The sequence below is a fragment of the Phasianus colchicus genome, chromosome 9, assembly GCF_987193195.1.
Source record: "Phasianus colchicus chromosome 9, bPhaCol1.hap1.1, whole genome shotgun sequence".
Classification (NCBI taxonomy): Eukaryota; Metazoa; Chordata; class Aves; order Galliformes; family Phasianidae; genus Phasianus; species Phasianus colchicus.
The window spans coordinates 18516489-18542831 of NC_143444.1; the positions used below are offsets into that span (position 1 = coordinate 18516489).

A 26343-nucleotide genomic window follows, 5' to 3' on the forward strand; every position below is an offset into this window, starting at 1 on the left:
GTAGTTACCCATTTGTGAATAAACTGAATGAAACACAAAAAGTCCAACCAAATGCTATTAGACCTGTTGATAAGATTGCAGAATCATTCTATTTGCTATCAGATCTGAATTCATTCCCCTTTCCTAGGCACAGGCTAATCCTCACAATTTCCAGGATGACAGTTCATCATCTGATGCATTCACACAAACACGCAAAGTTCAAAACCCAGCACCCAGTCACATGTTATAGCACTCCCAACACGAGGAGCTCACTGACACAACCAAATCTGCTCCGTTACCATCACACCACAGCATCGCTGCTTCCTCACACTCAGAGCCACTCTGAAGGGGGCAGGGAGAAGGATGGAAGTGCATTAGGCCAGCTCATTAGTTCGACCCAGGGAAAACCATTTTCCATATTACAGCCCTGTAGTAATACCATCAACACTGACAAGTGATTTGTGCAGTGAAACATTAACATTCGCCAGTCTTAAAATACATACCAAATATGCAAAATGGAGACATTCAGATAGAGAGAAGCTCTTTAACAAACAATATGGTCAAGTTAAACAACAGAACCTGAGCTAAAAGCTGTGGCAGAAAGCCCCTTTTCCTCTCCTTACGAAGGTTTTAGAGAATCTCTGGTAAGAAGATCTTCCCATCTTACCTTCAGTAGAGTTTAAAATAGTTGTCCGTTCTCCTTATGAAATAAAATCAGCAGAACACAAAAACTGATGGTTTTCCTACAGCAGCATGAGCTGCATATTTTAATCCTCCAAAAGTTTAACTTACTCGTACCTACTGTGTACCTATTGTGGAGGATGAGGAAGTCTCTCCAGCAAAACTCCGTTCTCACTTTGTATTATGCCAACCCTCCCAATGCCAGGAGCTGGATTTCCCTAAGATAATTGTGCCAGTAACGGAGGAACCGAAGCTGCTGGCCCCAACCAGCCTAAAGCAGGTGGATACAAAACACCACTGTATCATGAGCACCAACATGTGTTCAGAATTAAGTTCCTATTTCTCTCATTCTCCTCCTCAAAATTTTGTTTACGACTATTGTGATTATACTCTGATGATAATTACGACACGTTTTCAACTGAAAAATACTCAGAGCACAACCGTCCTGTAACTCGAAGAGCTGAGCGACGCTGCTCGCAGAGCTCCAGCCTCACACATCCAGTTCCAGGCGGAAGGGAGAGGAGTGCAGAGCCGCGAGGTCCCAGCGCACTCAGCCAGCCCAGCTCAGGAGCCGTGCCAGGAGCTCGGGGGGAAGCTTCTCGTGGTGCTCGCAGCCCGCTCAGAGTTAGAACTCAAGTTCAGCATTATGAGGGTGCTTTGATTCCTACGAAGTTGAAGCGTTCGCGGTCTAAGCACGTTATAAAGCCAAACAGCGTGGGACGGCACCCCAGCAGAGCCTATCAGGCAGCCCCCGCGCACCGGGCCTCCCACGCCGCGCTGAGCTGCGCTGCACAGAGCCGGCTGCGCGGGTCCGTGCCTCACACCTCGCGATCCGCCGGCACCGCGCATCGCGCACAAGTTCTGCGGCACCGGTAACCACGCGCGGCGTCGCTTACCAGGCGGCCGTCACCCTTCAGGGCTGCCCAGCAGAAACGGAAGAACGAACCTCACACCGGAGTTCCCGAGCCCGTCGTTTAACCGCAGCTCCCGAAGCCGCGGCCCGAGGCGGCGCCCCGGGGCAGCTCCCCGCCGCCAGGACGGCGCCGTACGGCACACGGCCGCGCTCCGTTCTGCGCCGCACGGCGCGGGGGCGCAGCGGCGGAGCGCCCTCCGCCCGCCGGGCCGGGCCCTCCGCGGGAAGCGGCCACCGGGGCTCCGCTCCGGCCCTCCCCGCCGCCCGGCCCAGGCCCGCCGCCGCTCGCTCACGCACCCAGCTTGCCGCGGGACTCCTCCAGCTTCTGGATCTGGTTCTCCAGAAAGAGCACGGCCACCCCGAACACCAGCACGGCCAGCAGCTGCAACTTGGGCGGCAGCATGATCCTGAGCAGCCCCATCGGCAGCCGCGGCGGCGCCGCCCGCCCGGGATCACGACATAACGCGGGGCCCGGCCGGCCGGGCAGGCGGGAGCCGCGGCAGCCGCCGCTCCGACGGCGCGAGCGAGGGGAGGCGCGCGCGGGGCCCGCTCACATCGCCCCGGCCCGGCCCCGAGCGCCGCGCGGCCGCCACTAACGCGCCCCTCCCCCGCCTGCGCGCGCTGCTCAGCAACCGAACGCCCGGCCGCGCGCCCGCCCCCCCACCCGCCATCGGGCGGAGCCGCCTCCGCCCCGCCCCTCCCGACGCCGGATTGGCCGCGCTCGACCGACGCCCCGCCCGCCCGCCGCGGACCCTCCCCCTCCGCGCCCGTGTCGGGCCCGGCCGTCGCCCCGCCCCCCTGCGCCCCGCCGCCATGGGGCGGTGCCTCCCGGAGCCCCGCCCGCCCGCCCGGCTCGCATTCGGCGCCCGCGACGCGGCGCTCGGGAGAAGCGCAGCGCTATTGCTCGGCGGGGCTGTCAATCGCCGGCGCCGGGGGCCTGCGTGCCGGTTGGCTGCGGCTTTCCGGAGCGGGGGAGGGTCCTGCCCCGGGGCCGCGTAGCGAGTGCCGGACCGGGGCCGGGAGGAATCTCCTCCGCTAGCCCCCTGTAGAGCACAGTACTGAGCAGCTAAAGTTGCCGTCGCTGCGGACTCCCCGCAGACGTCCCGCGCTGGCCGTTCTCGCCGGCCGTCTGCGATCCGGCCCGCCGCCCCGCACCAGGCAGCGCCGGGCGCCGCAGAGCCCGAGGTCCCCGCTCGGCCCGCCCGCCGCGCTGCCGGCAGCCCGGGTCCAAGATGGCGGCGATCGCCGAGTTGGCGGCCCTGGGGCGCTGCTGGCTGTGCCTGCTGCTGGGGCTGCCCGCGGTGAGCGGGGTCGGGGCTGAGCGCGGCAGCGCTTCCGTGCGAGGAGCGGGGATCGGGCCGGGCGGGAGGGAAACGCGTCCCGAGGAGGGAGGCGGAGCGGCCCTGCCCGGCCTCGGGGCGCCGCGCGGGGCTCCTGCGCTCCGCGGGAACGGAGTTTGCGGGCTGCCCTGACGTGCGGGCCCCGGGGCGGCGGGCGGTGCCGCTGAGCGAGAGCCCGGCAACCGGTTCCGGGCGGCGAAAGCCGGGAGCGGGCCGGAAGCCCAGTCCGAGGTTTTGTCGCCGTTCGGTCCTTCCTGAGGCGGTTTGTAACGGTGCTGCGATCGCTTTTATATGTTAAGTGTACGGGAGAACGCAGAGCCGAGGTGCGGCTCGGCTTGCGACGGGATGCCGCCTCCCGCGGGGCCCGCGGGTCTCGCCCAAACGCCAGCGCTTCTGGTAGAGTTAGCCTTATTCTGGAGTAGTGCAATAGTCAGGGCGCTAAAACTGGAGGAGAAATAGCAAGGAGAGATGGTCTTATGCGAATGAGAAACGTGGTTCTCCTGTCATCATCTGCTGGCCCAGAACAACGTGTTGGCTGCTCTGCTGTCACCGTTGCAACGTGCTGGTGTTCAGCTGGGGCTTCTCTGAACGCAGAGCTGCTGTAGGCCCTTTTATTGGAGTTCGCTCTCTTACCTTTTCCTGTTCTTTGGTTGGTTGGTTGTTTTCTACTTTTTGACCCAAGATCTTTTCACCCCATCTGAGAAGCACCTGGGGAGAGGATATCCTTTCGTTATGTCCTCCCTCGCTTTCCCCACGTGCAGCTGGAAGGAAAGGCTGCAAGCTGTGTAAACCAGGGACCGATCAGTCCTTCTGCAGGGCAGTGGGAAGGAGACAGCAGAAAAGAACAAAGAACAAATGATATCATTTCAGTGCAGAGATGGCAACACTGTGTTATCTGCTCACTAAAAGCAGAATAGGTGTTCTGCCCAGGAGCCAACTGAGCTGCTGATGTTAAGCAGCTGCAGGGTTTTTATCTACACTTGCACTAGCACGTGATTTTTCCAAAGCAAAAAAGAAATGAAATCACAATCCTTCTTGTATACACTGTTCAGCAGTTTGATCCAATTCATCATTCCCAAGCTCGGCTGTAAGACTTATTTTCCAAGTCTGCTTCCAGTATCAGGATGTTTATTGGAATTGTCTCATGAGAGCTGCAGCTGATTCATTACATCTGTTTTTTTGTTGTTCTTTCTTTGGAGCAGACTCTAGAGAGACACTGGAGTGGTAGAAGCGTATATGAAAGTATATGATAAGGTATATGATACCTTAAAACATACACATTGTCAATGATGTCTAGAATTTACTATTAGCTTTAAGACTACTCAAAATAAGGTCGTGATTTGCACTCATGAGCAGACTGTTGTTATAACAAACTGTTAGCAAAATATGTAATTCTTCTGATAGTCAAAGCATTTAAAAGTTTTCTTATTAAAACAACTAATTTAATACTAAAATGTAACGTATTGATTTACAGATAAACGTATATGGAGCACAGCTGTCATCAGAAGCTTGCAGGGAACTTGGCTTTTCCAGTAACTTGCTCTGCAGCTCTTGCAACCTTCTTGGACAGTTCAATCTGAATCAGTTGGATCCATTCTGTAGGCAGTGCTGCCAAGAAGAAGCTCAGCTGGAAAGCAGAAAGGTGGGTTTTAAAGATGAGTGGGAAGAAATTTGTCTTAATTTTTTTGTAATTTACTCATAGGTGTCAATTACATTGTGTCATAAACATTTTTGCATTAATAAATTTGGATCAAACAAGAACAGAATTTAAATCAATAGATATTTTTTTTCTGATTATCCTGAATCAGGCCTAGATTTCATCTTGTAGATGATCGTGCTTTTTGTGTAAGACTGAGCAGGTGCCATTCTGTGATTAGGGCTTTACATTAAAAATATATGCAGCCTTTTCCATTTAGTCACGCTCAGCATAGAACAGAAAGCACAGAGCTGGAAGGAGTCTCAAGGTTGTTTGACATTCCTTTGCAGTGAGCCCGAATTTTTTGTATGTGCATAGGAACCTGGAGATTGTTCAATAGAAGTTTGTTTTTTTTTCTCATCTATTTGCATTAGGTTGCTCGGTTTCATTTTTTGCTAGGGTTTTGTAGCAAACATGAGTAATTTGCTGCTGAATAGAAATATTGGATTGTTCTACCATCATGATTATATGGTTGAGTGCTAAATTATAGCATCATTCCTAATATTCTTTTGAATGCTGTTTCAGAGTGTGGAATTTCTGATATTATTATGTTCACGCACAGCCGCTGTTTGGAAATCTGTTGTTCATATTTGCTGAATTTCTGAAATTTGTGCCAAGTAAATCCCCCTGCAGACTAGCCAGCAGAAAATTAGTGCTGGGAGTTTTTAGCATGAATGTTAATATCTTAACAGATTGTATTCAGAGTCATCACATTTTGAATTGACTCGTGGTCTAACATAATGCCACTTATAATAGGCGTCTGTATCTGAGCTTACAACATTACTCTTAAATCTTTGTTCTACTGACTGTTTGATAGTTGGGAGTGAACAGATTTTTAAAATCTTAGAAGTGTTTTTCCCTATCCTTTTGCTTGAATGAATTTTTTAATCTTACTCTAAAAACCTGCATCTACATGTAAGATACCTGACTTGCTTGCCTGCTGGCCTCATCTGTTGCCGAGTTTCATAGTGGTGGTGCTCAGGGTTTTGTAGTGCAATCACTTAAACAATTGAACATCCTCAGAAGAGAAAAATCTTTAATCTTTCTTTTTTTTTTTCTTTTTTTTTTTTCTTTTTCAAGCATGCCTGCAGTACGCAGCCTAGCTTTTTTATCATGTGAGTAGGTATTGCTATCGCAAGACACCATGCATGCTATTAGAATTCCAGCACAGACTTCAGGATTTGCAGTTAATTCTCCTTAAAAGTATGTGAGGAGAATGAGAAATCTGGGATTTTTTCTATCATTAATAATTTTTGAAAACTATCTGTGAAATATGCCCAATCCTAAAAATACTTTGTGCTGAGTAACGTCACTGCAAACCCACATGTGGTATGTTTGTGGAACTCAGCTCTTTCATATCCTTGAAAGATATTTATTAATTCTCATCTTGTTATTGATCCAATATTCTGTGAGTTGACGTGGTGGAAAATAGCTGTGAGGTGCTCTGGTTACCCAGTATGTATCTCACTCTTCCGCTGCCATCTGTCCAATGAAATATTTTCATTACTTCATAATTTTACTGTAGGTAAAATGAAAAAAAATTCTTTCGATTATTTTCTCCTCTACAAAAGATTTTGTATCCAGCTGCAGACTCATTCAGAAGCTAGCTTAAACTGTATTGCTTTAGACAGCTGCAAGTTTTAAGCCTCAGTCTGTCAGACACTGAGTACTGCTGGTGTGTAAAACGTAGAAGGATGAAATGGAGGTGAAGCTAACTGTGCGTGAAATTGTAGTAGCAGGAGAGATTGTCCATATTTCACAGTAGCCGAAAATAGCTGCACTCCATCTGCAGCTTTCACTTATGCCATGTGATCATTTCAAGCATAGCTATAAGTGTACTCCATTAATTGTATATTATAATCTTAGGCTTATCTCAGCAATATATGTGTGTCAAAATTCCAGTCAATGTTAGGAATTAACTGTGTGATGAAATCAGCCATCCATTAATCATCATAGTTGTGCTATGTGGGATTGCAACAGCCCTCACGAATACTTCTAAATGCAGCTTTGAAATATATTTTGCACACAAAGATGTGTTGTTCTACAGCATTTGAAATGTCTATTGTCAAGTATTTCTAATGGTGTAACACTCTGCGGTTTGCTGAATTAGATAACACCTGCTGTAAGCAAAACTTGACCAGGAAATTTGAGGTATTAAAATGTATGGCATATATGGCAAACTCTTACAGGTAACATCTTAGGTGTCTACTACCTACATGCAACGTTGTTTCTAGTGCATAAGCCTTCTGTAAAACGAGGTAAACGTATTGATACAAAGAGTCCATATGCATTCTTTCAAAGTTCCTCAGAGATGGGTAATTGCCCCCCTGTACAGATTTCAGCAAAGGGGTCTGAAATATAGACATTTTTATCTTCCTTGTGCATGTATTCAGGATTGTCAAAATATAATAAGCTGTCAAAACATGATTTAATAATTTTTTTGGACTGTCTGGCCTCTGCATTGCTAAGATAACGAGAAACAATAGTATTTTTTGCCCAACTTGTACTAGATGTAACAATATACATCACTGAAATTTAAAATGGATTATTATGCCTAAGATAGAAAAACTTATGTTTTGTTTGGGTCAAAGTCACTGAAGGTTCATCTCTTGAGACAAACTAAGATAAAAGGCACTGATCTGTCTGTAGCAGGACAAGCCTTACCTGTGAGAGACTTCTTTCTATTCTGAAGTGAGAAAGAAGGTTAGAAAAACAATAAATGTGAATTTGCTAAATGTGAGTTAAAATTGTGTATGTTCATCTGTGCTGGCAAGTGGAATGTTTAATTAATTAAGTTTGACCTCCTTCATTTGAGTATACATCTGGATGAAATGACTGACTCTATGTTTGTTGGAACAACTTCAAAAAGTGTAGTTTCCAAATTAATTAAATGCACAAAGTCAAGTAAATAGTTGATGAGCTCCATTCTTAGTGTTTTCTATCTCCAGAGATTCTTTCTGCTCTAATGAAAGCAGAGATTCCAGAGAAGAGGAGATATTTAGAGTTTATACTTCTGGAGGCAAATAGATGGCTAGATGGCAGAGCTAATCAGACAGCATATTTCAAGACCAGAGCTTGAAATCTGTTAACTTTCTATCCAATTTTTTTGCTTACGTACAAGTGCTCGCTTGGTTCAAGTATGAGCTTGTACACAGGAGTCCTTCTTCTGCAATGTTTATCCTCTATTCCACTTGCCGTTCTGCTCCCACTACAGACCACAGAGGTCCAAAGTTACCTAGCTGCTAGGTGCCTGACTTCTACATTTTCTCCTTCACACCCCCGTGTCACATTTCCTGTTCACTTGTCCTTGCACCAAACCATTGCAAAGAACAGAGCTAAAACCTTACCCACTGGGAAGAATTGTTGTCTGGGGGGTTTCAGGTCCTTGGTTTGAAAGCACAAGAACGATGATGCGATAGTGCAACAAGGAGCTGGATTGGTACCAACACTGACATAGCCTTAGGTAATACATTTCCTAATTCTCCAATCTCCAGAACGATAACACACAGCTCTGATAATATGTGCGTACATAACAGAAGAATTTCCAACCCAAAGCAGAGTTCAGAGCCTTTTCTGGTTAAATTCTGAAGATGTCCAAGGATAAAGATTCTGTGATCTTTCTCAGCAACTTAAATCAGCGTTCAAACACCCATGATCCCGTGGTTGTTTTTTTGTTTTGGAATTTCAGTTAGAATTGCTTTCCTTGCAAATAAATGACTGCTTAGATTCTGCTGGAAATACACTAATTCAAGTAACACTTTTTTTTTTTTTTTTTTGGCTATTTGATTCTTTGTTTCCAGACTCTTACAGTTGGGCATCTCCCTTCACATAACGTGAAAGAGAACGGTTTCTTTGTAGCTAAATTTACCAGTGACTTCATTTTAGAATGATCTGTGTGGTAGCAATGGTTTTGCTGGCTTTCTGCATTTCAGAACATCAATTCATTCTGTTCCTGACAGTGAGGTTTTCTAGCTGCTGCTCTCCTAACCCACAGATTCTTGTCCATCTTCTGTCTTTAGTGAAAGAGTAGAGTTTCCAGTTCTCTCCCTTACAGAAAATAAAACATTTTATATGTTGTTGTGTATTTATTTCAATGAGTCAAGTTTTCTATTAAAAAAAAAAGTGAATTGATAATTTTGACAGTTCAGGAACACTATATTTAGTATTCCTGCAGTATCTAGTTCTAGATTCTGTCAGGCAGCTCTTTACTCATACATGCCTTTATATTAACAACCCATCACATTGCATGTTTTAAGACATGATGGTACTGTAAATTTTAGCTGATTGTAAAACTCATACAAATCAAGTTGAGTGTCACTTTATAAAGTATGCAGGTTCAGGCTTAGTCAGTAATGAGAGTAAATCCATATGCTAAAAATGGGGGATAGTTTAATGTATTTTAAAAGAACTTTCTTTTTTGTCACTACTGCTGTAGCACCATATGATGATGATGAATGAACAAGATGTAACCCAAGTTGTAGCTTTGTAAAGGACAAGGAAAAAGCGCAGTCTTTGTCTCAAGAGCCTTAGAAAGCATACAGTTAGCAGGTTTTTAAAAAGCATTTATTTATATGGATGCAGACATGAGTCAGCCTGGAAATCATAACTAAATGGACACCAGTAATAGCTTAGAGCCTTTATTTCATTGCTTGCAGTACTATGCTCACTTTCATGAATGCTAAAACAAGCAAAGCATTATTATGAAGTGAACTAGCTTGTAAGTTAAGCATTGTGTGATGAACTGACTCGTCATGTTTGTATGCCTCCATTCTGAGTGTTCACGTCATTCTTAGTCATATTTGAACACAGTCTATGCCTTCATGAGAAAGCAATCAAAAAAGTTCAGAGCAATCTGCTCTGGACATAATGGAATGGTAGGAGCAGAAGATGTTCACAAGTATTCTCTTGTTGTGGCCAAAGTGATGCAAATAAACCTGCCTTTCTTGCAAAAGACACCTTTGTTCGAGTTACAAATGAAGTCAATTGATTTTTTTTGTCTAGCCATCTAGAGAGCAGCTGCTTGTCCCAGCATGAATCTGAACTTTTTTTGAGGTAGCACAGTTGGGCTTCAGTTACAGCAGCGATAGAAGCTCAAAATATTTTTAAGCATGAGTGATTGTGCTGTTTTCTTTGCTAAAACTTCATTTCTGTCAGTTACTGGCTAGGAGTTACAAAGCAGGAGTATTCTGTAATCACGTGATGTCTTACATTTTAGATCCTCACAGTGATCTTGCTTCCATAGGAATCCTTATTTGAAAGGAAAAAAATAGACTGGAAGAATTATTTGCAGAAAAGAGAACTAAAAAATGTTCATGTTACCATTGTCCTAAATTTGCTGTGCTTACTTCTTCGTGCCCATAAAGAACATAATTGGTGAACAGATGGAAAAAGGCTATTACCCCTCTATTTCTTTATACTAATTCTTGACAGAAAAACGCAAGTAATTCAGCATATAGAAACAGGAGAAACGCTCAGTGCATTAACGAGCATGCAAAGTAATATTTGAATGCAGGATTGCCAATATAATTACTGTTGGAATGCTCTTAAAAAGATAATGACTGGAGGCACAGGTTAAGTTTAAAAATCTCACTATTCAGTGTACGTAAGTCCATCTTAAAATTTTCATGATTTCAATCCAGAGAAATTTAATTATGCAAGCTAGTATCTGAGATTTTTATCTGTGCCTTTTAAATATTTTACTTTGGGGAAGAAAAAAGCTTAAAAATTGTATTTTTAATCTCTCAAGTATTATTTTATAGCTCAGGGTTTTAACATTCAAATTGTGTTTTTGTCTTAAATCTAACATTTAGTTGAAAAATCTTATATGTAGTTAAGCAAGTTTCTGAGAGGCTCTTCTACATATATTGCAGTGTAGTATTTTTAGTTCCATTTCCTGTGGAAGCAATGATTACTGATTTGCTCAGGTCAGGCAAGAAGCTGTAATTTCCTTGCAGATGAGTATAGAGTATTTCATATGTTCTGATCCATGGCATTTACACCAGTACTGAATGGAACAGGAAATCAGAAGAGTCATATTCTGAACTGCAGATGCATTCCCCAGCCACCCAGACTGCCAGTGTGGATGGGGGATGAAATTTTAATAAAGTTGTCTCACTTGGAGCTTTCTGTCACGTTGTGTCTGGTTTTCACTTCTTTTTTGAGGGTTAGCACTTATTAAATTTCAAAGTGAAAGCGTATTTTTAATTACACGTCTCCACAGGTTAAGTCAAACATTAATTTTATGTCAGCACTGTTATGTTTTTCTGTCTGGACTTTCACATTTGTTATGAAAACATTGCTATCAGAAAACAGGAGCAGAAGTATTCACTGTTTATAGAATTGAAGTAAGACTGTTTAACTGAAGCTTATTCTGTCAGCTTCTCTCTAAGAGTTCCACAGCTAGAAGGATGTGATTTGATAAACAGCATTGACAGCTATTTCTGAGATGAAAGTGCCAAGCTTTACAGTAGAAAGCTCTATTTTGGTAGCAGGAAAAATCTGCTGCTACCTTGTATTCAAGATTCACCATACTTCAGAGCCAGGTGCATGTTGCCAGACAAGATTTTAAAATGTGACCTTATACAAGAGCAATATTTTTTTTTTATTGAGATGCTACCTTTTATAGAACTGAAATGAACTTACACTTTGTTTTAAGGGCAGTGAATCTGGGTACCTTGCATAGGTAGCTAAGATGACTGATGTTTAAGTGCAAACATTGAGGTTAGCCCAACCTCACTTTGTTCTCAAGACAAATAGATGAAGTATTTCAGTATCAAATCTAATGAATTGATATTGATTTCAGATCAGTAGATTACATGCCATAAGCAAAAAGTAGTTTATGCTTTTATTAACAGCTTCTGTATGTTGTTGCAGCTTTATGCAGGAGCTGTCCTAGAGGTATGTGGATGAAAATTGGGAAGGTTCCCTCAAGTCCAGGGTAAGTAAAGCCACTACTGTTCTTTAAAATACAAAATACTGCTGCAGCAAAATGTGCTTTTAAAGTGCTATTACAAGTAGCCATAAGTTTCATATATTATATTAGAAAAGTTGCACTGACCTGAGACTCCATTAATTGATAGATGAAATTATATAGTGTGCTTACGGAACTGCTTTCCTTCCACAGATGCTGCAGTTTAGTTGCTTTGACAGTCAGCTAAAGTGAACAAAGTAGAGTAGAAGGAAAATGAGCATTATCAGTGTGTGGTGGGAGAAAGCTGTAGGAAAAACATCTGTGAGAAATTTCAACATGGAATTTTTTAGGAATAGAACTTCCAAGTGTTATAATTAGAAAGACTGGCACAGATAGAATGATATTACAATTGGAAAGATTGGACATTACAAAAGGAAAGGTGCTCACCCATCTCTGAAGATCTATGCTTGCAGGAAGGACTCCACAAGAAAAGAACCTCCAATCTCCCTCAGTGGCAGTCAGCCCTTAAATGGTGTCTAAGAGAGGTGCAGCCAGGCTCCACCCCTTCCAGTCACACAACTGAATTGCCTTCACCTGTGCTCCAGGGCTGACTGGTCTTCTCCCCAGGTGATCAATCAGTGGTTCAGCTGTGACTCAACAGTTACCATACAATGAGATTGCAGTGCTCTTTTTCAGTAATGAAGTTCCTAATACTGTGCTTAACATCACTTGGACATGGAAAAGGACTAATACAGCTTTAGAAATAAAAATGCACAAAAAGTGCATCTCCCATCTAGCATAGCCAGTATTAGCATCATCTTAATTGAAGGTGCTCCAAAGAACAAGAAATAAAAGGATTTAAAACCAGGCTGCAGCTATGCTGTTTTGGACTCCCCTCCTCCCACTTTTACCTGCACACAGTTCCATTAATTGACCACAAGGCTTGAGGAAAGATTCTTTCCTGCTGTTTAAAACACCAAAACAAAAACTAATTATATTGCTTGTGCAACTTAGGGTTCTGAGGAAACTTGTATTAGTAGAGGCAACCATGTTATCCCCGTGTCCTTTCAAACTCAGCAAACTTAAAAATATTTCCAACTGCTCTATGTGCACTGTAATACATCCCCAAAAAGCTTTCAGTACAAAGGAAAAACTTACAAATGCTAACAATTTGCCTTTCCATCCTTGTTTATCTAAAGCAGTTTTTCTTTTTGGGATGGTGCAAAGAAAGGAGGGATGAACAGACCTTTTTTTTTTTTTTTTGCTCACCAGTTTCTGCTGCTACTCAATCTGTGTCTCGCAATCAGATTTGCTGCTAGGCTTATTGCAAAAGGAAGATAAGATAAAATTTAAAAGCATAATGGGAAAAATTTAAAAAGCAGTAGAATGTAATATTTTAGCTAGCATTATTCTTTGTAATGCCATCAGAGCCTGCTGAATGCTTTTGTGAGTGTGGCCAAGGACACCTGTTATCTTTCTCAAATAAAGCTTTTCATGATAAGTGTCAGGTAACACCTTACATTCCTGTAAACCTCTGTAGTATGTTCAGTGCTGAGATACTATTTCCGGCTCAGTTTTCCATAAGAAGAAAATGCTGCATTATAAATGCTATGCTGTAAAAATCATTCCTTTAACATGTATGTTTTGAAATTGCTCCTTATAAAACAGCTTTTAAATATTTATCATTCCACCAAAGTGGGACACTGAAAGTATAAGTGACAAAATTCTTAGATGAAATAAGATCTTCTTATACCAGCTGGCACAGACAATGAAACAGTTTTTGACTGACATAAAACTAAGGCTCTGAGGTAGAAAACAAAATTGGGTAGGTTGGCAACTAATCTAATGTATTTGTTTGAAGTTGACTTTTCAGTGGCAGCCCTGCTCTGTTCATGATGAGATACAAGATCACAATGTCTGCACTCCTATGTTCTTTTCACTGTGTTTAGCAGAACTGAATTAGGCTGGCTTTTTTCACTGAATGTCTCTTTCACATCTTGGCATTCTTTTTGTTCATCAGGAGAATAATTCTGACCTTACACTGTGTGACTTGTAGTTACACAATGAATGTGCTCCCAGCAGATGTTACAGAAAGTCCTTCATCCTTGAACTCACGCAACATGCAACTGCATTAGATCCTCTGGCTTCAGGGAGTCAGTAAGCACTCTGCTGTATTGCTCAGGTTCTGCAGCTGTGAAGGGATTCTTACAGATAGTAGAATGTAGTTTGTTAGTGGGCTGTACTTCTAGGAAAGATCACTTATTTCCTGGTTATCGTCATCTGTAGTTCTTAAGTACTGGTGACAGAAATTTGAAAGTTAGAATGATATTAAATCTTAGATTTTTGCACAGAAGTCAGTAAAATTCTTGCTAAGCAAAGTAGGGTATTCTAATGAGAAACATCCATCATTCCATCATAAAATCTTTTGTAAATAGATTATATACAAACATGCAAACTAAATAAATCGTTCAGATGGAGGCACATTTCTATCATTATTGCTCTCGTGTTACACACCCCATGTGTGATAATAAGAGATCAGTTATTCTCTGTAACACTTTTTGTATATGTTTAGTGTTTCTTACTTCTGAACTGTAAGAATCAGGTGTATCTACTGCACTCAGAGCTGCACAGAGTTTCATGCAGAATCATGATTCAATAAAATGTTAAGTCTTTTCTGCTTCCTATTGCTAGTATTTTAGTATGTGACCCATTTCAATGCATCACAGAAAGACTTGAAATATTTTTCTAGGAGCAAATCATTCTTGTTACTAATTTTGCAGCATTCCTCCTTAGTGATAGAAGTGTTCCCTTCTGATGTTGCTCTTGGAGCACTGACAATTTTTTGCCCTGATCAAATGATAGACCTCTTTGGTGTAACAATTATGGGTAGGAGGGATGGTCATCTTCATCAAAAAAGTATGCTGCTGCTTTTTAGTGTGTGACCAGTATCTTTAGTGTACTTTAGCTGTATGCAAAGTTGTTTATCTGTATGCAGTGTTAAGAGTTTAATAGCTTAAAGGTTCTGGAGACTAGAAAAATAGCATCAACCGAGAAGAGCATGTAGAGTTTCAAAATGTGGATGAATCCATATGGACACACATGGTTAGAAAGGTGCTCATAGTGTTACAGTGGTAAGCAGTGGAATAAATCAAAACAGATAGCACAGTTTAAGTAGCACAAGGATTGAAAGTTTGAACAAGTGGACTTTTGCATTACTGGGAGGTACTTATTCACATCAGATTCTTGCTAGATGACATGCTATAGCTTACCAAGAGGAAAAAATGTGCAGTAAAAATTTATTGCTGACATGATGCTGAAGATAATAGCTAGTTAGGACTTCTGTTGTGTTATTCTGGAATGAAATTTGGAACTGATGTAATAGGGCAGTAAGTTTTTTTCATTTCCTCCAGCCCTTTCTGATCCGAGGTTGTTACATTCCTTCTGATGTGTGCGGAGATGGACAAGGTTGAAAATACTTGTCTGTGTGCATAGTTGTTTGAAGATAAGTGTGAGATTCTACTGTTGTGTATATTGACTCTCATTCAAGTATTAATAGATTAGCTTAACATTTTGTGTTTTTCCAGTTCCAGATCAAGCAGGAGATCTTTTCTCCTAAAGCAGGAAACTAAATAAAACAAGTATTTCTGAATGTAGATTGCCTTCGTAATCTGGATCATGCCCTTAACATCTTAAAAGTAGTTAGTCGATTCTTTTTACGAAGGACTTAAGCCAAACATAGTGATCTGCAGCTTACTATGATGCAATGTGAAGTCATGACCATATGGGGTCAGAGGGATTTCCTCCAGTATGTTCTGCTTCAGAGAAAATAGCACAAGCATCTGCCAGCAAATACATAGACTTGTAGTTTGGATGAGAGTGATTCTCCAGTTCTTTAGTAATCTCTGTTTAGGATTCTAGGCCTTACTTCCAACGGATTCATTTTAAAGCTCTGTCGAAACAAAGGGACAATAGCAGTAGGTTTCTGTGTTGTATGTACGCAGAGGCTGCTCCTAGGTCCTTTAAAGCACTGTTTGACACTAGGTGTGACCTGTCTGAGTAACAGCTTGGCACTCAACAGGCTTTGTAATGTCTGTACACATCTGATCCTTTCCTCCCTTTCGTGCATTCAGCAGATTGCCTCAGAGAAACCAGTAGGCTGTCTTCTGCTCCACAATCTGACCTTTTGCTGTAGTTGATCGGAATGGCAGTCAGGTCTGCTGTGCAGCCTCACCTCAGGGTTGCCTTCAAACAGAAGGCATATGCTTTGGTATTGCTTGTGTTTTGTAACAGCATAAGGTGAAGTGATTTTCTTAACATTATGTGACAGGACAGTCACAAGGCAGGCAGTAGAACAGCTCTGACTTCTAGTCTGGTGTTTAATTCACCAAAAATAGTGTCATGACACCAAGTTCAGAGTTCATCCTGCAGAAATCAAAGTGGAAAATGCCTTTCTCACTCACCCATGAATGAACTGTATTAAATACTTTTTCTCTGCAGTGTGTAATTTCTGAAGCTGCTGTGGGCGGAGGAAAATTGGAAGAAATCCAGGATTTTAATATTAAGCATCAGACTATTAAACAGTGGTGTAAATGTGTGCAAATAGCCTTAGCAGGAGTTGGGGTTGTGCAAAAGGGGGACCATGTGCACTGTATCTCAGGATCAGCTGGCAGCTGCATGTCACAAAATGTTTGCCCGAGCTGCAGCTCACTTCTGACCCCATCAATTCTATTCTAAGACCGTGTTTTCAACCTAAGAGCCTGATTTTGTGGAAAAGTGGGGTTTGACAGGATAATCTGTATTTTTAACACATCTCAATATATTAGTTTCTTAATTTAGCTTTCAAAATTGAGAATGTAGAAATTATAATGTATATATTATTAGTTGCATCATAGAAACTCAGGTGACCAATACAGAAAGTCACTATGATGAGCGTTAGAAATAAATGTGCCACTGACAAAAAATGATTTTGTTCCAGCTGTCTAAAATTTCAGGAAAGAAAGGTCTGTAGTGCTTCAGCTTTCAGAAGATTTAGACATTTGACATCAATACAAAGGCATAATAGCTACTTTTAAAGTGACAAAATGTAACACAACCTAAAGAATACTTTCTTCTTTCACCTAATTCCATCCACATTTTATGAGCTTGTTTGCTCCAACACTGCAGCCAGTGAGCAGCCACTCATGTCCAAGTGAGCTTTTCTCTGTCACTCAGCCAGGTGTGGACCTGCTGAAGGCTGAAAGTGCTGCAGCCTGAGCTAACCCCTAAAAGCTGTTCTTAAAGAATTGAGTTCCACAGTCCAGATCTGTTTGAGACTCCATTTTACTATGCCATCTTACTGCTACTCTAAGTTTTGCAATTAAATTGACTCCATATACTGACTGTTTCCTAAAACCTCCTTTTTATATTAAGTCCTACACAGTGATTTCAGCTACAAATTTTTCAATTTGCAGGGAAAAATCCCCATGTAATAGTTCAGTTCGTTGTGTACTTGAGAAACATCACCACTTTTTGTATCTTGCTAGCAGAGCCCAGACAACTAACAGCTCATGAGGGCATAGGAAAACAGTGTCTGAAAATGGCCTCGGTGTGAATTTATATCAGAGCTGAACTCCAATGTGTGAGCAAGTACTGGTGGTTTAGTGCTGTTTGAAATTGTTCTGTGAGTACAGCTTGCAATGTGACATTAAAGTTCTCCAGAAAGAAGAGAAGGAAGCTTTCTTCTTCTTCAGGTACCAGTCTGTCTAGCAGCTTACTATGCCATTCTGTTCTTAACTTGTTTATGCTGCACAGTGATTGGTACAGCCAGCAGAGCATTTGATTTTGTTCTGTACCAGGAGCACAGTAGAAGACTGGAGAAAATAAATGTCGCTCTGTATATATGTATTGAGGAAATGTTAAGGTAACCGCCTTCAGTAATAGGGAGAAAGGTATAAAGATGTCAGAGGACATCTTTACAATTATTGAGGAAAGCACTACATTTTGTGAGCCAGCACGAGGCGTTAGTCCTGAGGTTGCTGCTCATCTTCATGCACCAGCTGGATGCACTGCAATTCGCAAGAGATGCATTGTTGTCTAACCTTGAAAAGGCAGCTTTAACATGCAGCCAGCACCTCCGTGAGAGTCAATCCATGCTGACAGTGTTCATCCTTGGGGAGACTGCTGGCATACCACAAGAGCTGCCTGAATCCACTTAATGTCACTATAGATACTAAATTCAACCTTTAGTGCAACCTGAGTGTAATGGGAAATGAAGACTAAGCTATTTTCTAAATAAATTTAAAATACTTTTGCAACTCATATATTCATTAAGCTAAAGTGTTTGGAAGTAGTGGATTATGCTGACATTTTGTCCCAAAATAAGGCATGCTGTCAATATTCTTTTTAATGTTCACATTAACACAAGGATGGAGTGCTGTAGGGATACAGGGTCCGTGTGGCTGTTAGCACTCTCGTTTGTGTGACGACACTTCAGGTGAAGAATCTGTCCATTAGCAGCTGATCTCTCTGTGGAGATGCATGTCAGGTCACAGAGCCCGTGGTGAAGCTGACTGCTTGCCTTTAGGAGTTTCAAGTAAAGAGGAGATACCAACTTCTCTTCTTGTTTCCTCCTCTTGTTTCTATGCTGGTTTTCAGCACATAACCTTGGAAAGCTCTGTAAGACAAAATTGTTTGTCTTGTGTGCAAGAATAACACCTCTACCCACAGTTTCCTCAGTGCCCTTTCACCAACACTGCTCCCACTTCTGTGCAGTGTGCCGAGGGCATTTGTTTCACATGTATCCTCCCACACAGAGCTCATCTCCAGACAGAGCTTTACTGCCCTAACAACTTCCTTCACATCTGCACATACAGCCGTGTATGCGTGGCTCTGCTGAGGACTATCAGTTGTCCATGCAGATGAGCTGACTCACACAGTTGCACTACCATCCAAGGAAAATCCAAGCTTGTTTGGAACACCGGTAAAAATAGTTTTCCTTAGGCATACTGTTTAGTACTAATGCTTTTGTGAAGATATTGAAAATTCTGCTATTAATTTCTAAAGCCTTTTTCCAAGGGAAAGTTTGATTCTCTTCTTTTTTTCTCCATATTGTAGCTTTTGTCAGGAGTGATAAGCCTAAGCTATTCAGGGGACTGCAAATCAAGGTAAGTAATAACCAAAGGGTTTTTGTGTTTTCTTGGGGTCGGGGGAAGCATATGTTAAGAAGAATTAAACCTGGTGGAAACATCCCTTTCATGGAGCATCCTTATTTGCTGATGAAATAATCCTTCAGGAGAAGATGTACTTTCATTGCCAGTATAAATCTTTCCAAGTTTCTGCAACTAATGCCAATTGGGTTATTGCTAAGCAGTGCTACCGGATCTTTGTTGTTATTGGGGCCCAAGGAGTTGTTTGTTATTTTGTTTACATCCAATAAAAAGTATACTGAAACCTTTAAGTAAAAGCAGATGTTTAAAGAATGTGAGGAATGCTTGCATTCTGACCTGATTCTGTGGATATCTTGTGTTTACTTGAGCTTCTTCTGCCATTCTCAATCTGTTCTTCATTTTCTAATGCAGCTGCCATTTCCATACATTCAGAAATTCTTGGATATTTCTCCTTCCTCAGATCTTCCTCAGTCTGTTTTGATTCTGTTAGCCTTCAAACATCCAGCATTAAAGAACTGCATACGCTGAATGGTGTTTCCTATGACTTGCATATAGGCAAAGCTGCATAAGCCACACTGCCTTAAGCACAAGCAATTCTTTGCTTTCAAATTCAATGTACTTCACAGATATACATCTCGATTCTCACATCTTTGTGCTCACATCTCTATTCACCAAATGGCACCATCTGGAGTCACTTCATAGCCATGCACGGCTGAAATAAGCAATTTGTCTTCTCAGCAGCAGATTCCATCTAAAGCAGGTTTCCTCTGTCTGTCTCATGTATTCATACGTGTCCTCTTTCAAAAGCATTCTCTCTTGTATATCTGAATGTTTCATTTTTATTTAAACTTTGTAGCTATACTGAACATTATAGCAGTCTATACTACAACTGGTATAAAACATTGTTGGGAAAAAAATGTACAAATGAATCTGGTATTTATTTTACAAGACTTTGGGAAAACCAATTAGAGATGCTGCTAGCTTCATTAACTGAAGCAAACTAGGTTAGCTCTGTGATAGGGTAAAGTAAAATACCCCTAGTAAAAATTTTTCTGTAACCTTACATGGCTACATCCTTATAGTACTGCTAAAAGCTCTTATTTGCATTACGTATTTTAGGAGTCACTCAGTTTTCAGAAGCATTACCAGCACTACCTGCAAAACATAGTAGGCACAAATAGAGCACAGTAGTAGGCAAGAAAATAATTACATCAAAAATTGATGCTATACTTTTGCACTGTTTGACCAGACAATTCTGAAGTTGTTAAAAAAAGGTCCATTGACTATATGAGAAGGATCAACTCAAAAATCAAACTTGAGGAGCTTACAACAATTAAAGTAGAATACCTTCTTTCTGTGCAAGCCTTATGGCTCTCTGTCCCTGCCCGTGCACTGTATCTACTGCTGCCAGGGGATGTACAGCCTGCAGTATCTCTGTCACTACAGCTTTAATCTGGATGTCTCCCCTCTTCTTTGCTCTTCCTTTGCATCTATTCCTTTAAGTTTGGACAGAGGAGGCAAAAGTAACATAGGAGAGAACAAGCAAAAGGATCTCATAAGCTTTATCTGATTTATATAGACATTTTCTTCAAGAAAAATAGAATATATTGTTGGTAAACATTCTATCAATAACATTCGTAAATGCAGAACAAAACACATGGCAATGAAATACTTATAGCATTAAGTAAGCATTACCAGGAACAACCAACCTTAAGTAGGGGTTCTTTTGATTTTTCCTAAGCTTAGATGGGTTTCATAGCATAAGTTGTCTTGCCTACATTTTCTCAAATACTCCAGTTTCATTTAGCACTCTGATTTAAGCACTCTGATTCGTACTTCATGGTGTTAATCTTTGAGCTTATTTCTCTTCTTGATTTGACCTCTTTGACTGATGTAAATAAATTGAGAAACGATTTAAAATGGAGAACACATTTTCTAGCCCAAGGGAACTGGCTTGTTTCTTTCCACAGTATGTGCGTGGTTCTGACCCTGTACTGAAGCTGCTGGACGACAGTGGGAACATTGCAGAAGAACTGAGCATCCTCAAGTGGAATACAGACAGCGTGGAAGAGTTCCTAAGTGAAAAATTAGAGCGTCTTTAAGTCATTGCTTTTGTGTTCCCTTTTCAGGTTTTTTCATGGTAATCATCTCAGATGAAATGTGCTACAGTTGAAAAAACATTCCAGTTTCTATGTTAATTTTTAAATACCTGTTGTGCTGCACTAAACAGCTTGTAATTGGAAGGGGAAGCTTCTGAACACATCTGACAAATTGACAAACAAAAGAGCTTTCAGTTCTTAGTGCATTTATCACTAACAAAATGCTTTGTTTCCAACTTTGTTGTGCAAATATCATTTTGTTATAATTGGACTTTTTTTTTTTTTTAAACAAACACCCTTTAAATTTAAGAGCTTCAGATAATTGAAATGGTTACCATGCTCTTGTGTGCTGCTCTTTATAAACATTTCACAACCAAAAGCAATGTAACATCTCCCAGAGAACCTTGACTGCTAATACCCTCTTCTTTTTTTGTATTTGCAATATCTCTTTTTTAGAAGCATTGTTTACCATGACTATGTAGTTCACGGGTTTTGAAGCTGATGGAGGAACTCATGTTCTAGTGCTGCAATACATTTGGTAAGCACACTTTAGTGAAGACTGCATAGAAAACCTCTGAGGTATGTGCTAGTCAGATGTCAGATGTGCTTTGCATCAAGTGTTTTGCTTCAGAGAACATGAAATAGAAGGAAAAGATTTTCAAGACCTATAATTTTCACAAATTTATTGGAATTCTCTCTATCAAATAAATTTATAAACTGTTCTTTTAAAATGTATGTTTTTCTTTTTCATTTGAAATTTACGTGCACAGGAAAATATGGACAGACAAATCTCTTATGACTCATCAGGATTTTCCCCTCCACTAAGAATGAATAAATACAACAAGCAAGAAGAATGCTTTTTTTTTTTTTTTAAGCTTAATTACCAAAAATACATCTGTGCTTTAACGACTTCATGCTCACCAGTTTTTGGATGAATGGGTGTTACACTATAGCCTGAATCGGTACCGAATTTTATTTTTCATATATAACTTTATATCTCAAGAGATTATTGTCTTTACAGTTTACACCCCAAAACTTGTGGAAGAAATTATCAGCTTCATAGCAGATCCAGAATAATAATCTAGAGACTGAATTCACACTAAAGCAATAGAATTAGATGCTCTTAGGGTGATTCTGTAGGCCTGGCTTTCTGAGTTTTTGTTCTCTGAAACATTCCTATAAACTTTTAGAAGGTGGGTACTGCTTAGTCATTATATCATCTTATCCTCTTTCTTTTATGTTCCACTCCTATTTATTATAAGGACAGGAGTGAAACACATTGCCAGTCTCCCAAATGATTCAGCATGGGACAGCTGCAAGAGTGGTTATTGCTGTCTCTGCCAAACCAAATGCAAGCTCTACACACACACACAAAAAAAAAAAGCACAAATCTTTGTAGCTGGTACTAACTTGTCCCAAGAATAAATCCATGTTGTGTCTGACATGTGATGCTCAAGTCAGCATATGAGCTGCAACCAGAACATATGGCGTGACAATCACAGCAAAAATATGCTGCCATCCACTGGTCTTTTAAAATATTGACTATACCCCACACTTCTTGTTCCTACATTTGCCAAAAATGGATTTTTGTTCCTGCACTGATGATTTACTGTTCTATTTTCAACAGAATACTTTAGCTGTGTCCTTGCCAGATCCTCTCTACCACTCACCAAAAGGACTGTTCATTTAATTTGATATTTAGCAAATATTTCTCTCTGCTTCTCTCTCAGTATTTCCTATCTCCTCCTCCTTACCACAACTGCCCAGTGAGTTTCTGATTTTCACCCACCATCTTCTTTCTTTCCATGTCTTCCTGCCAGCCTGCTGTTTGCACACAAGCTTCCTCCAGCACCAGGCCCTTCTCTCCTGCTCTTGCGTGTCTTGCTTGAAGCAAGGACCTCACTTTTACAGCAGACAGTAACCACCCTACAGTGGAAGAACGTGACAGACCAAAAAGATTCTCCTCTAGCATACCTGGGTTTCATGCCTGCAGCCCCAGCTGTTTCCACAGCCTGTTACCTTTCCCTGCACTGTCTCTCCCGTATTTCCAATGGGGGATCTCTCAGTTTTGATCCTATTGTCTTTTTGCTGATTCTTATTTCACGTATTAACCTTGCCTTGTAATGCAGGTTTACTCTCTTAACTTAGAAGCATGCACAGCATACATCCCTGAATTTCCCTGTCTATTGGAAAATACAGAGTGAGCTCTTTGCAGTGCTATTACTGAGCTGTGCAGCCTTGCACCTACTCAGTCTGCTAGCTTCTAGCAACAGTGTAGTCACGTATATTTCTTGAGCTGTTAACTGCTCTCTGTGCTTTTGAAGGGTCATCTTTACATTTATACTGTCCTTGCTTTATTCTTCATAATTCTGTACTTTAGATGATAGTCAGTTTTTCCTCTACAGAGAAGTACTGATATTCTAGCAAAAATGAGCTGGGCTTCATGCTAAAAGAGGAAGCTGGAGTGAGGAATAATTTCTTAGAAATTCTGAAGTTTCTGTTTTATCAGTGTGGGTTGTTTCCTCCAGTTAGCAGCTGTGAAAATTCAGAGAGCTCAAAAGGTTATTTTGGCTTGTGGCAATTAACTACATAAAATGTTAGGTTTAATGCTTCCATTTAAAAAGGAAGTGATTCATTTTACTTATGATAGGCACCCAGTACTTCATGAAAGGCATTCACTGAGAATTATGTGAGAATGATTTAGTCTTACATAATGCTCTTATTGTGCAAAATCTTGAGAGAATTAATAAAAGGAAGAACAAAAGCTACAAGCATGCATGCATAAATCGAAATATGAAGTACCCATCTACCACTCCCATCTTTTTAGAAGGAAGTAAGGTAACTATCTTATAGGAGATAGCATTGTTTAAAGAAGAAAAAGTAAAAACATGTTCTACATTCCATTTTGTATACAGATATGGTTACATAGATGAATTCGAAGCTTAGGATGCAAACTACTTGAAAGGGTTTCCTGGCAGATACCTACTTTCTGTAGCTTCATTATAGGTTCTGCAATGCAAACCTGAGCAGCAGACAAACTGGTTTCAGTTCTAAGAAACTTCCACAATTAAAATCATGGAAAGCAAAGAAATATTCAACTCAATCTTTGTTTTACTGTTTCATCACACAGAAAGAATAGCTAACCCCACAAAGACATAAGGGGTCAGAAGCCTGAGCCCCTTTTGAAAATGCAACCTTTTCCTTTACTTGAAGCCAAGTAAATGTACTGTTCTTTCTCTCCAGCCAGGGAGATCAGACCAAAAACAACAGCAAAACCTTTACTGTCACTGTGCTTCAATAGCAGGGAGGCTGGATTTTTAGAGATTAATCAGCACTCCTCTTTCTGTCCATTAAGGCAAACAGGCTTTATCTAACTTCAGATAGTTTCAGGAGTGCATGTGAAGCAACAAGGATCATTTGATTGTTCTTCCAGTAATTGTAAGGAAGTTTTGGACAAAGCACAACATTTTATTTGCTACAGATGCTTTGACAAACTGACAAAGGAAGCGGACTTGGAAATTTGTCAAGTATACCTGAGAAGGATCCATCAAATACTAAGTTGTAGAGTTTTTACAGAATATTTGTAAGAAAAGCAGCTAAAGAAAACACCATCTCCTGAATTTCTGTGTTTCTCCTTGAGCTTTTAACTATTAAGGTCCAACTCAATTATCTTGAACCTAATTCGCTGTCATTTCTAGGAAGACTAGCCCAAGGGATGAGATAGCCAAGGAGACAAAGAACAGACAGCCCCACCAGTATGTTACATTATTGATCAGCTCTGGTTCAGAACAGCAGGTCTCCCAAGTGCACTCTTATAAGAAGTCAAACAGAGGGTAGCTGGAGAATATTTTGGTTTTTTTCCCCCTTATCTTTTGTCATAAAGGATAGATAGAAGGAAATACAGTCTGAAATACTTGCTTAGTAAACTTAGATAGAACACAAACTACAAAAGCAGTCAGAATATCTCACATTTGCTGATTTAAATAGGAACCGTGGCACTAGTGAATGCAGGCTGGCTCAAGGAGATCCTAGCTATCTCAGTTATTTTTTGAAATGGATTCCTGATGCTGAAGTAGGCCATTCAGCTTTGTTGCTAAAAAGAAAGGTATTGAACAACACATTTCAGTTGCACTTGTACACAGGATGCCTTAATTAAAGCAGCATTTGTGACCACTAACACAAATTTAACAAGACTTCTAACCACTGAGAAATGAAATATATTTTTCTACGTTTCCACTACTAAGATAACCAAGATGAACAGGTTAGTCTAAAGAAAAGTAGTTGTATGTTCATGTACCAGACAAAATACAATCACACACACACAAAATTACGGCTTAAAAAACAAGCCAGCAGAATCAAACACCAGAGACTGGGAAAGTTCAGCTTTGTCTTGTTTTAAATGTGTGATTTACTCATCAGCATAGGAAAGCAATCACTGCTGTGATCACAGCACACTATGAGAATTTCGTAGCTCTCAGTATTCTTTGCAAGATGTTACTCTGGTGAAGTTCCACTATAAATCATGCTGGATGGAATGGGAGGGAGTAGATCAATCTTGCTGTAAAACCAGAGATTCATCTACAAATATATTTGCTCATTTCTGTATAATAGTAACCCTCAGAAGAGCCTGTGTTGGCATTTGATTTATAGAAATAATCGAATAATGGATTTACAGTGCAGAAGTTTCCAAAATGATTAACTAGAGCAGCTTCAAATTTTTCCTTAGAAGCAGGTCAAGATGCATCCCTCAGTAAGTTTAATGCCATTATTTGCAAGTGTTCCATCCTGAAAAGACACTAGATAATTCTCTTGATAATGACCATTTAGGGTCAGATTTAATTAGGTTACAAAGGAGCTTCCCTGACTCCTCTGCTAACTTCAAAGCGAGACCTGTGGGACAGCACATCATTCAAAATATAAGGACTAGAGGGGTGGTCCAGAAATTCCATGGCATTTTTCCACACTTGGGGCCAAGTTCTGGCTAGCAGTGCAATTCACATTTTGGTATAGCCCAGTTTTTTTTAACCCAGTATTAAACTCAGAGTTATTTTAGTGGAACAATGGCCTAAATTACTGACTAATGCATTTAGCCCTGAAACATGGGCAGAGACAAAAGTCCACTTTCCACTGTTGTAGATTTATGTAGTTTCAAGGAAAAGCATCTCTCAAATCTGTTACTAGACTACAGTCACTGACCATGCTTTAAATTCCACCAAAAAACAGAGATTTGGGGGGCAGAAGGATAAGCATAGAATGAGATAATCAAGATACATTTTACTCTGCCTTTCTCACTAAGCAGGCAGTGACTTGGTTTTTCCCACCCGCATTTTAGCCTACCTGGCCCAGTTTCTGGAAAGCTCTGACCTTCACTGAGGAGAGACCTTGAGAATAGGCAGACATCTGTCTGTGGCTAAGGTGAGCCATCCAGAGCCTCTGCATTCACTCAGTGCCACCAGAACCCAGCTGCAGGCTGCGACTTGTAGTGCTGCCAGCTTCCTGCATCTCCTCAGTCTGGCTGAGCACAGCTATAATGTGACAAACCACGACTTCCCCAGAACCCCAGCAGCAAGTAAGACGACA

General features: G+C 41.2%; 2 protein-coding genes across 4 annotated transcripts in view; one reads left to right on the forward strand and one right to left on the reverse strand.

Annotated features, from left to right (window-relative positions):
* The window catches only part of HS2ST1 (heparan sulfate 2-O-sulfotransferase 1), an 80119-nt gene extending 78010 nt beyond the window's left edge, over positions 1 to 2109 (reverse strand). Inside the window, exon 1 of one of the 3 annotated variants that reach the window (XM_090146408.1) lies at positions 1871 to 2105. In XM_090146408.1, coding sequence (XP_090002534.1) covers positions 1871 to 1994 — 124 coding nt within the window. In that variant the 5' untranslated portion in view covers positions 1995 to 2105. Of the gene's footprint in view, positions 1 to 1556; positions 1694 to 1870 lie in introns of those variants that run through there. The other 2 variants (XM_090146407.1, XM_031614837.2) reach the window with 2 other exon arrangements.
* A 412-nt stretch (positions 2110 to 2521) lies between these two features.
* On the forward strand, positions 2522 to 21485 carry SELENOF (selenoprotein F). Its single transcript, XM_031614748.2, has 5 exons — positions 2522 to 2874; positions 4388 to 4555; positions 11483 to 11546; positions 18612 to 18661; positions 20635 to 21485. The coding sequence occupies exons 1-5, from the start codon at positions 2806 to 2808 to the stop codon at positions 20764 to 20766; spliced, it is 483 nt and encodes a 160-aa protein (XP_031470608.1). The 5' UTR covers positions 2522 to 2805; the 3' UTR covers positions 20767 to 21485.
* Positions 21486 to 26343: the final 4858 nt, after the last annotated feature.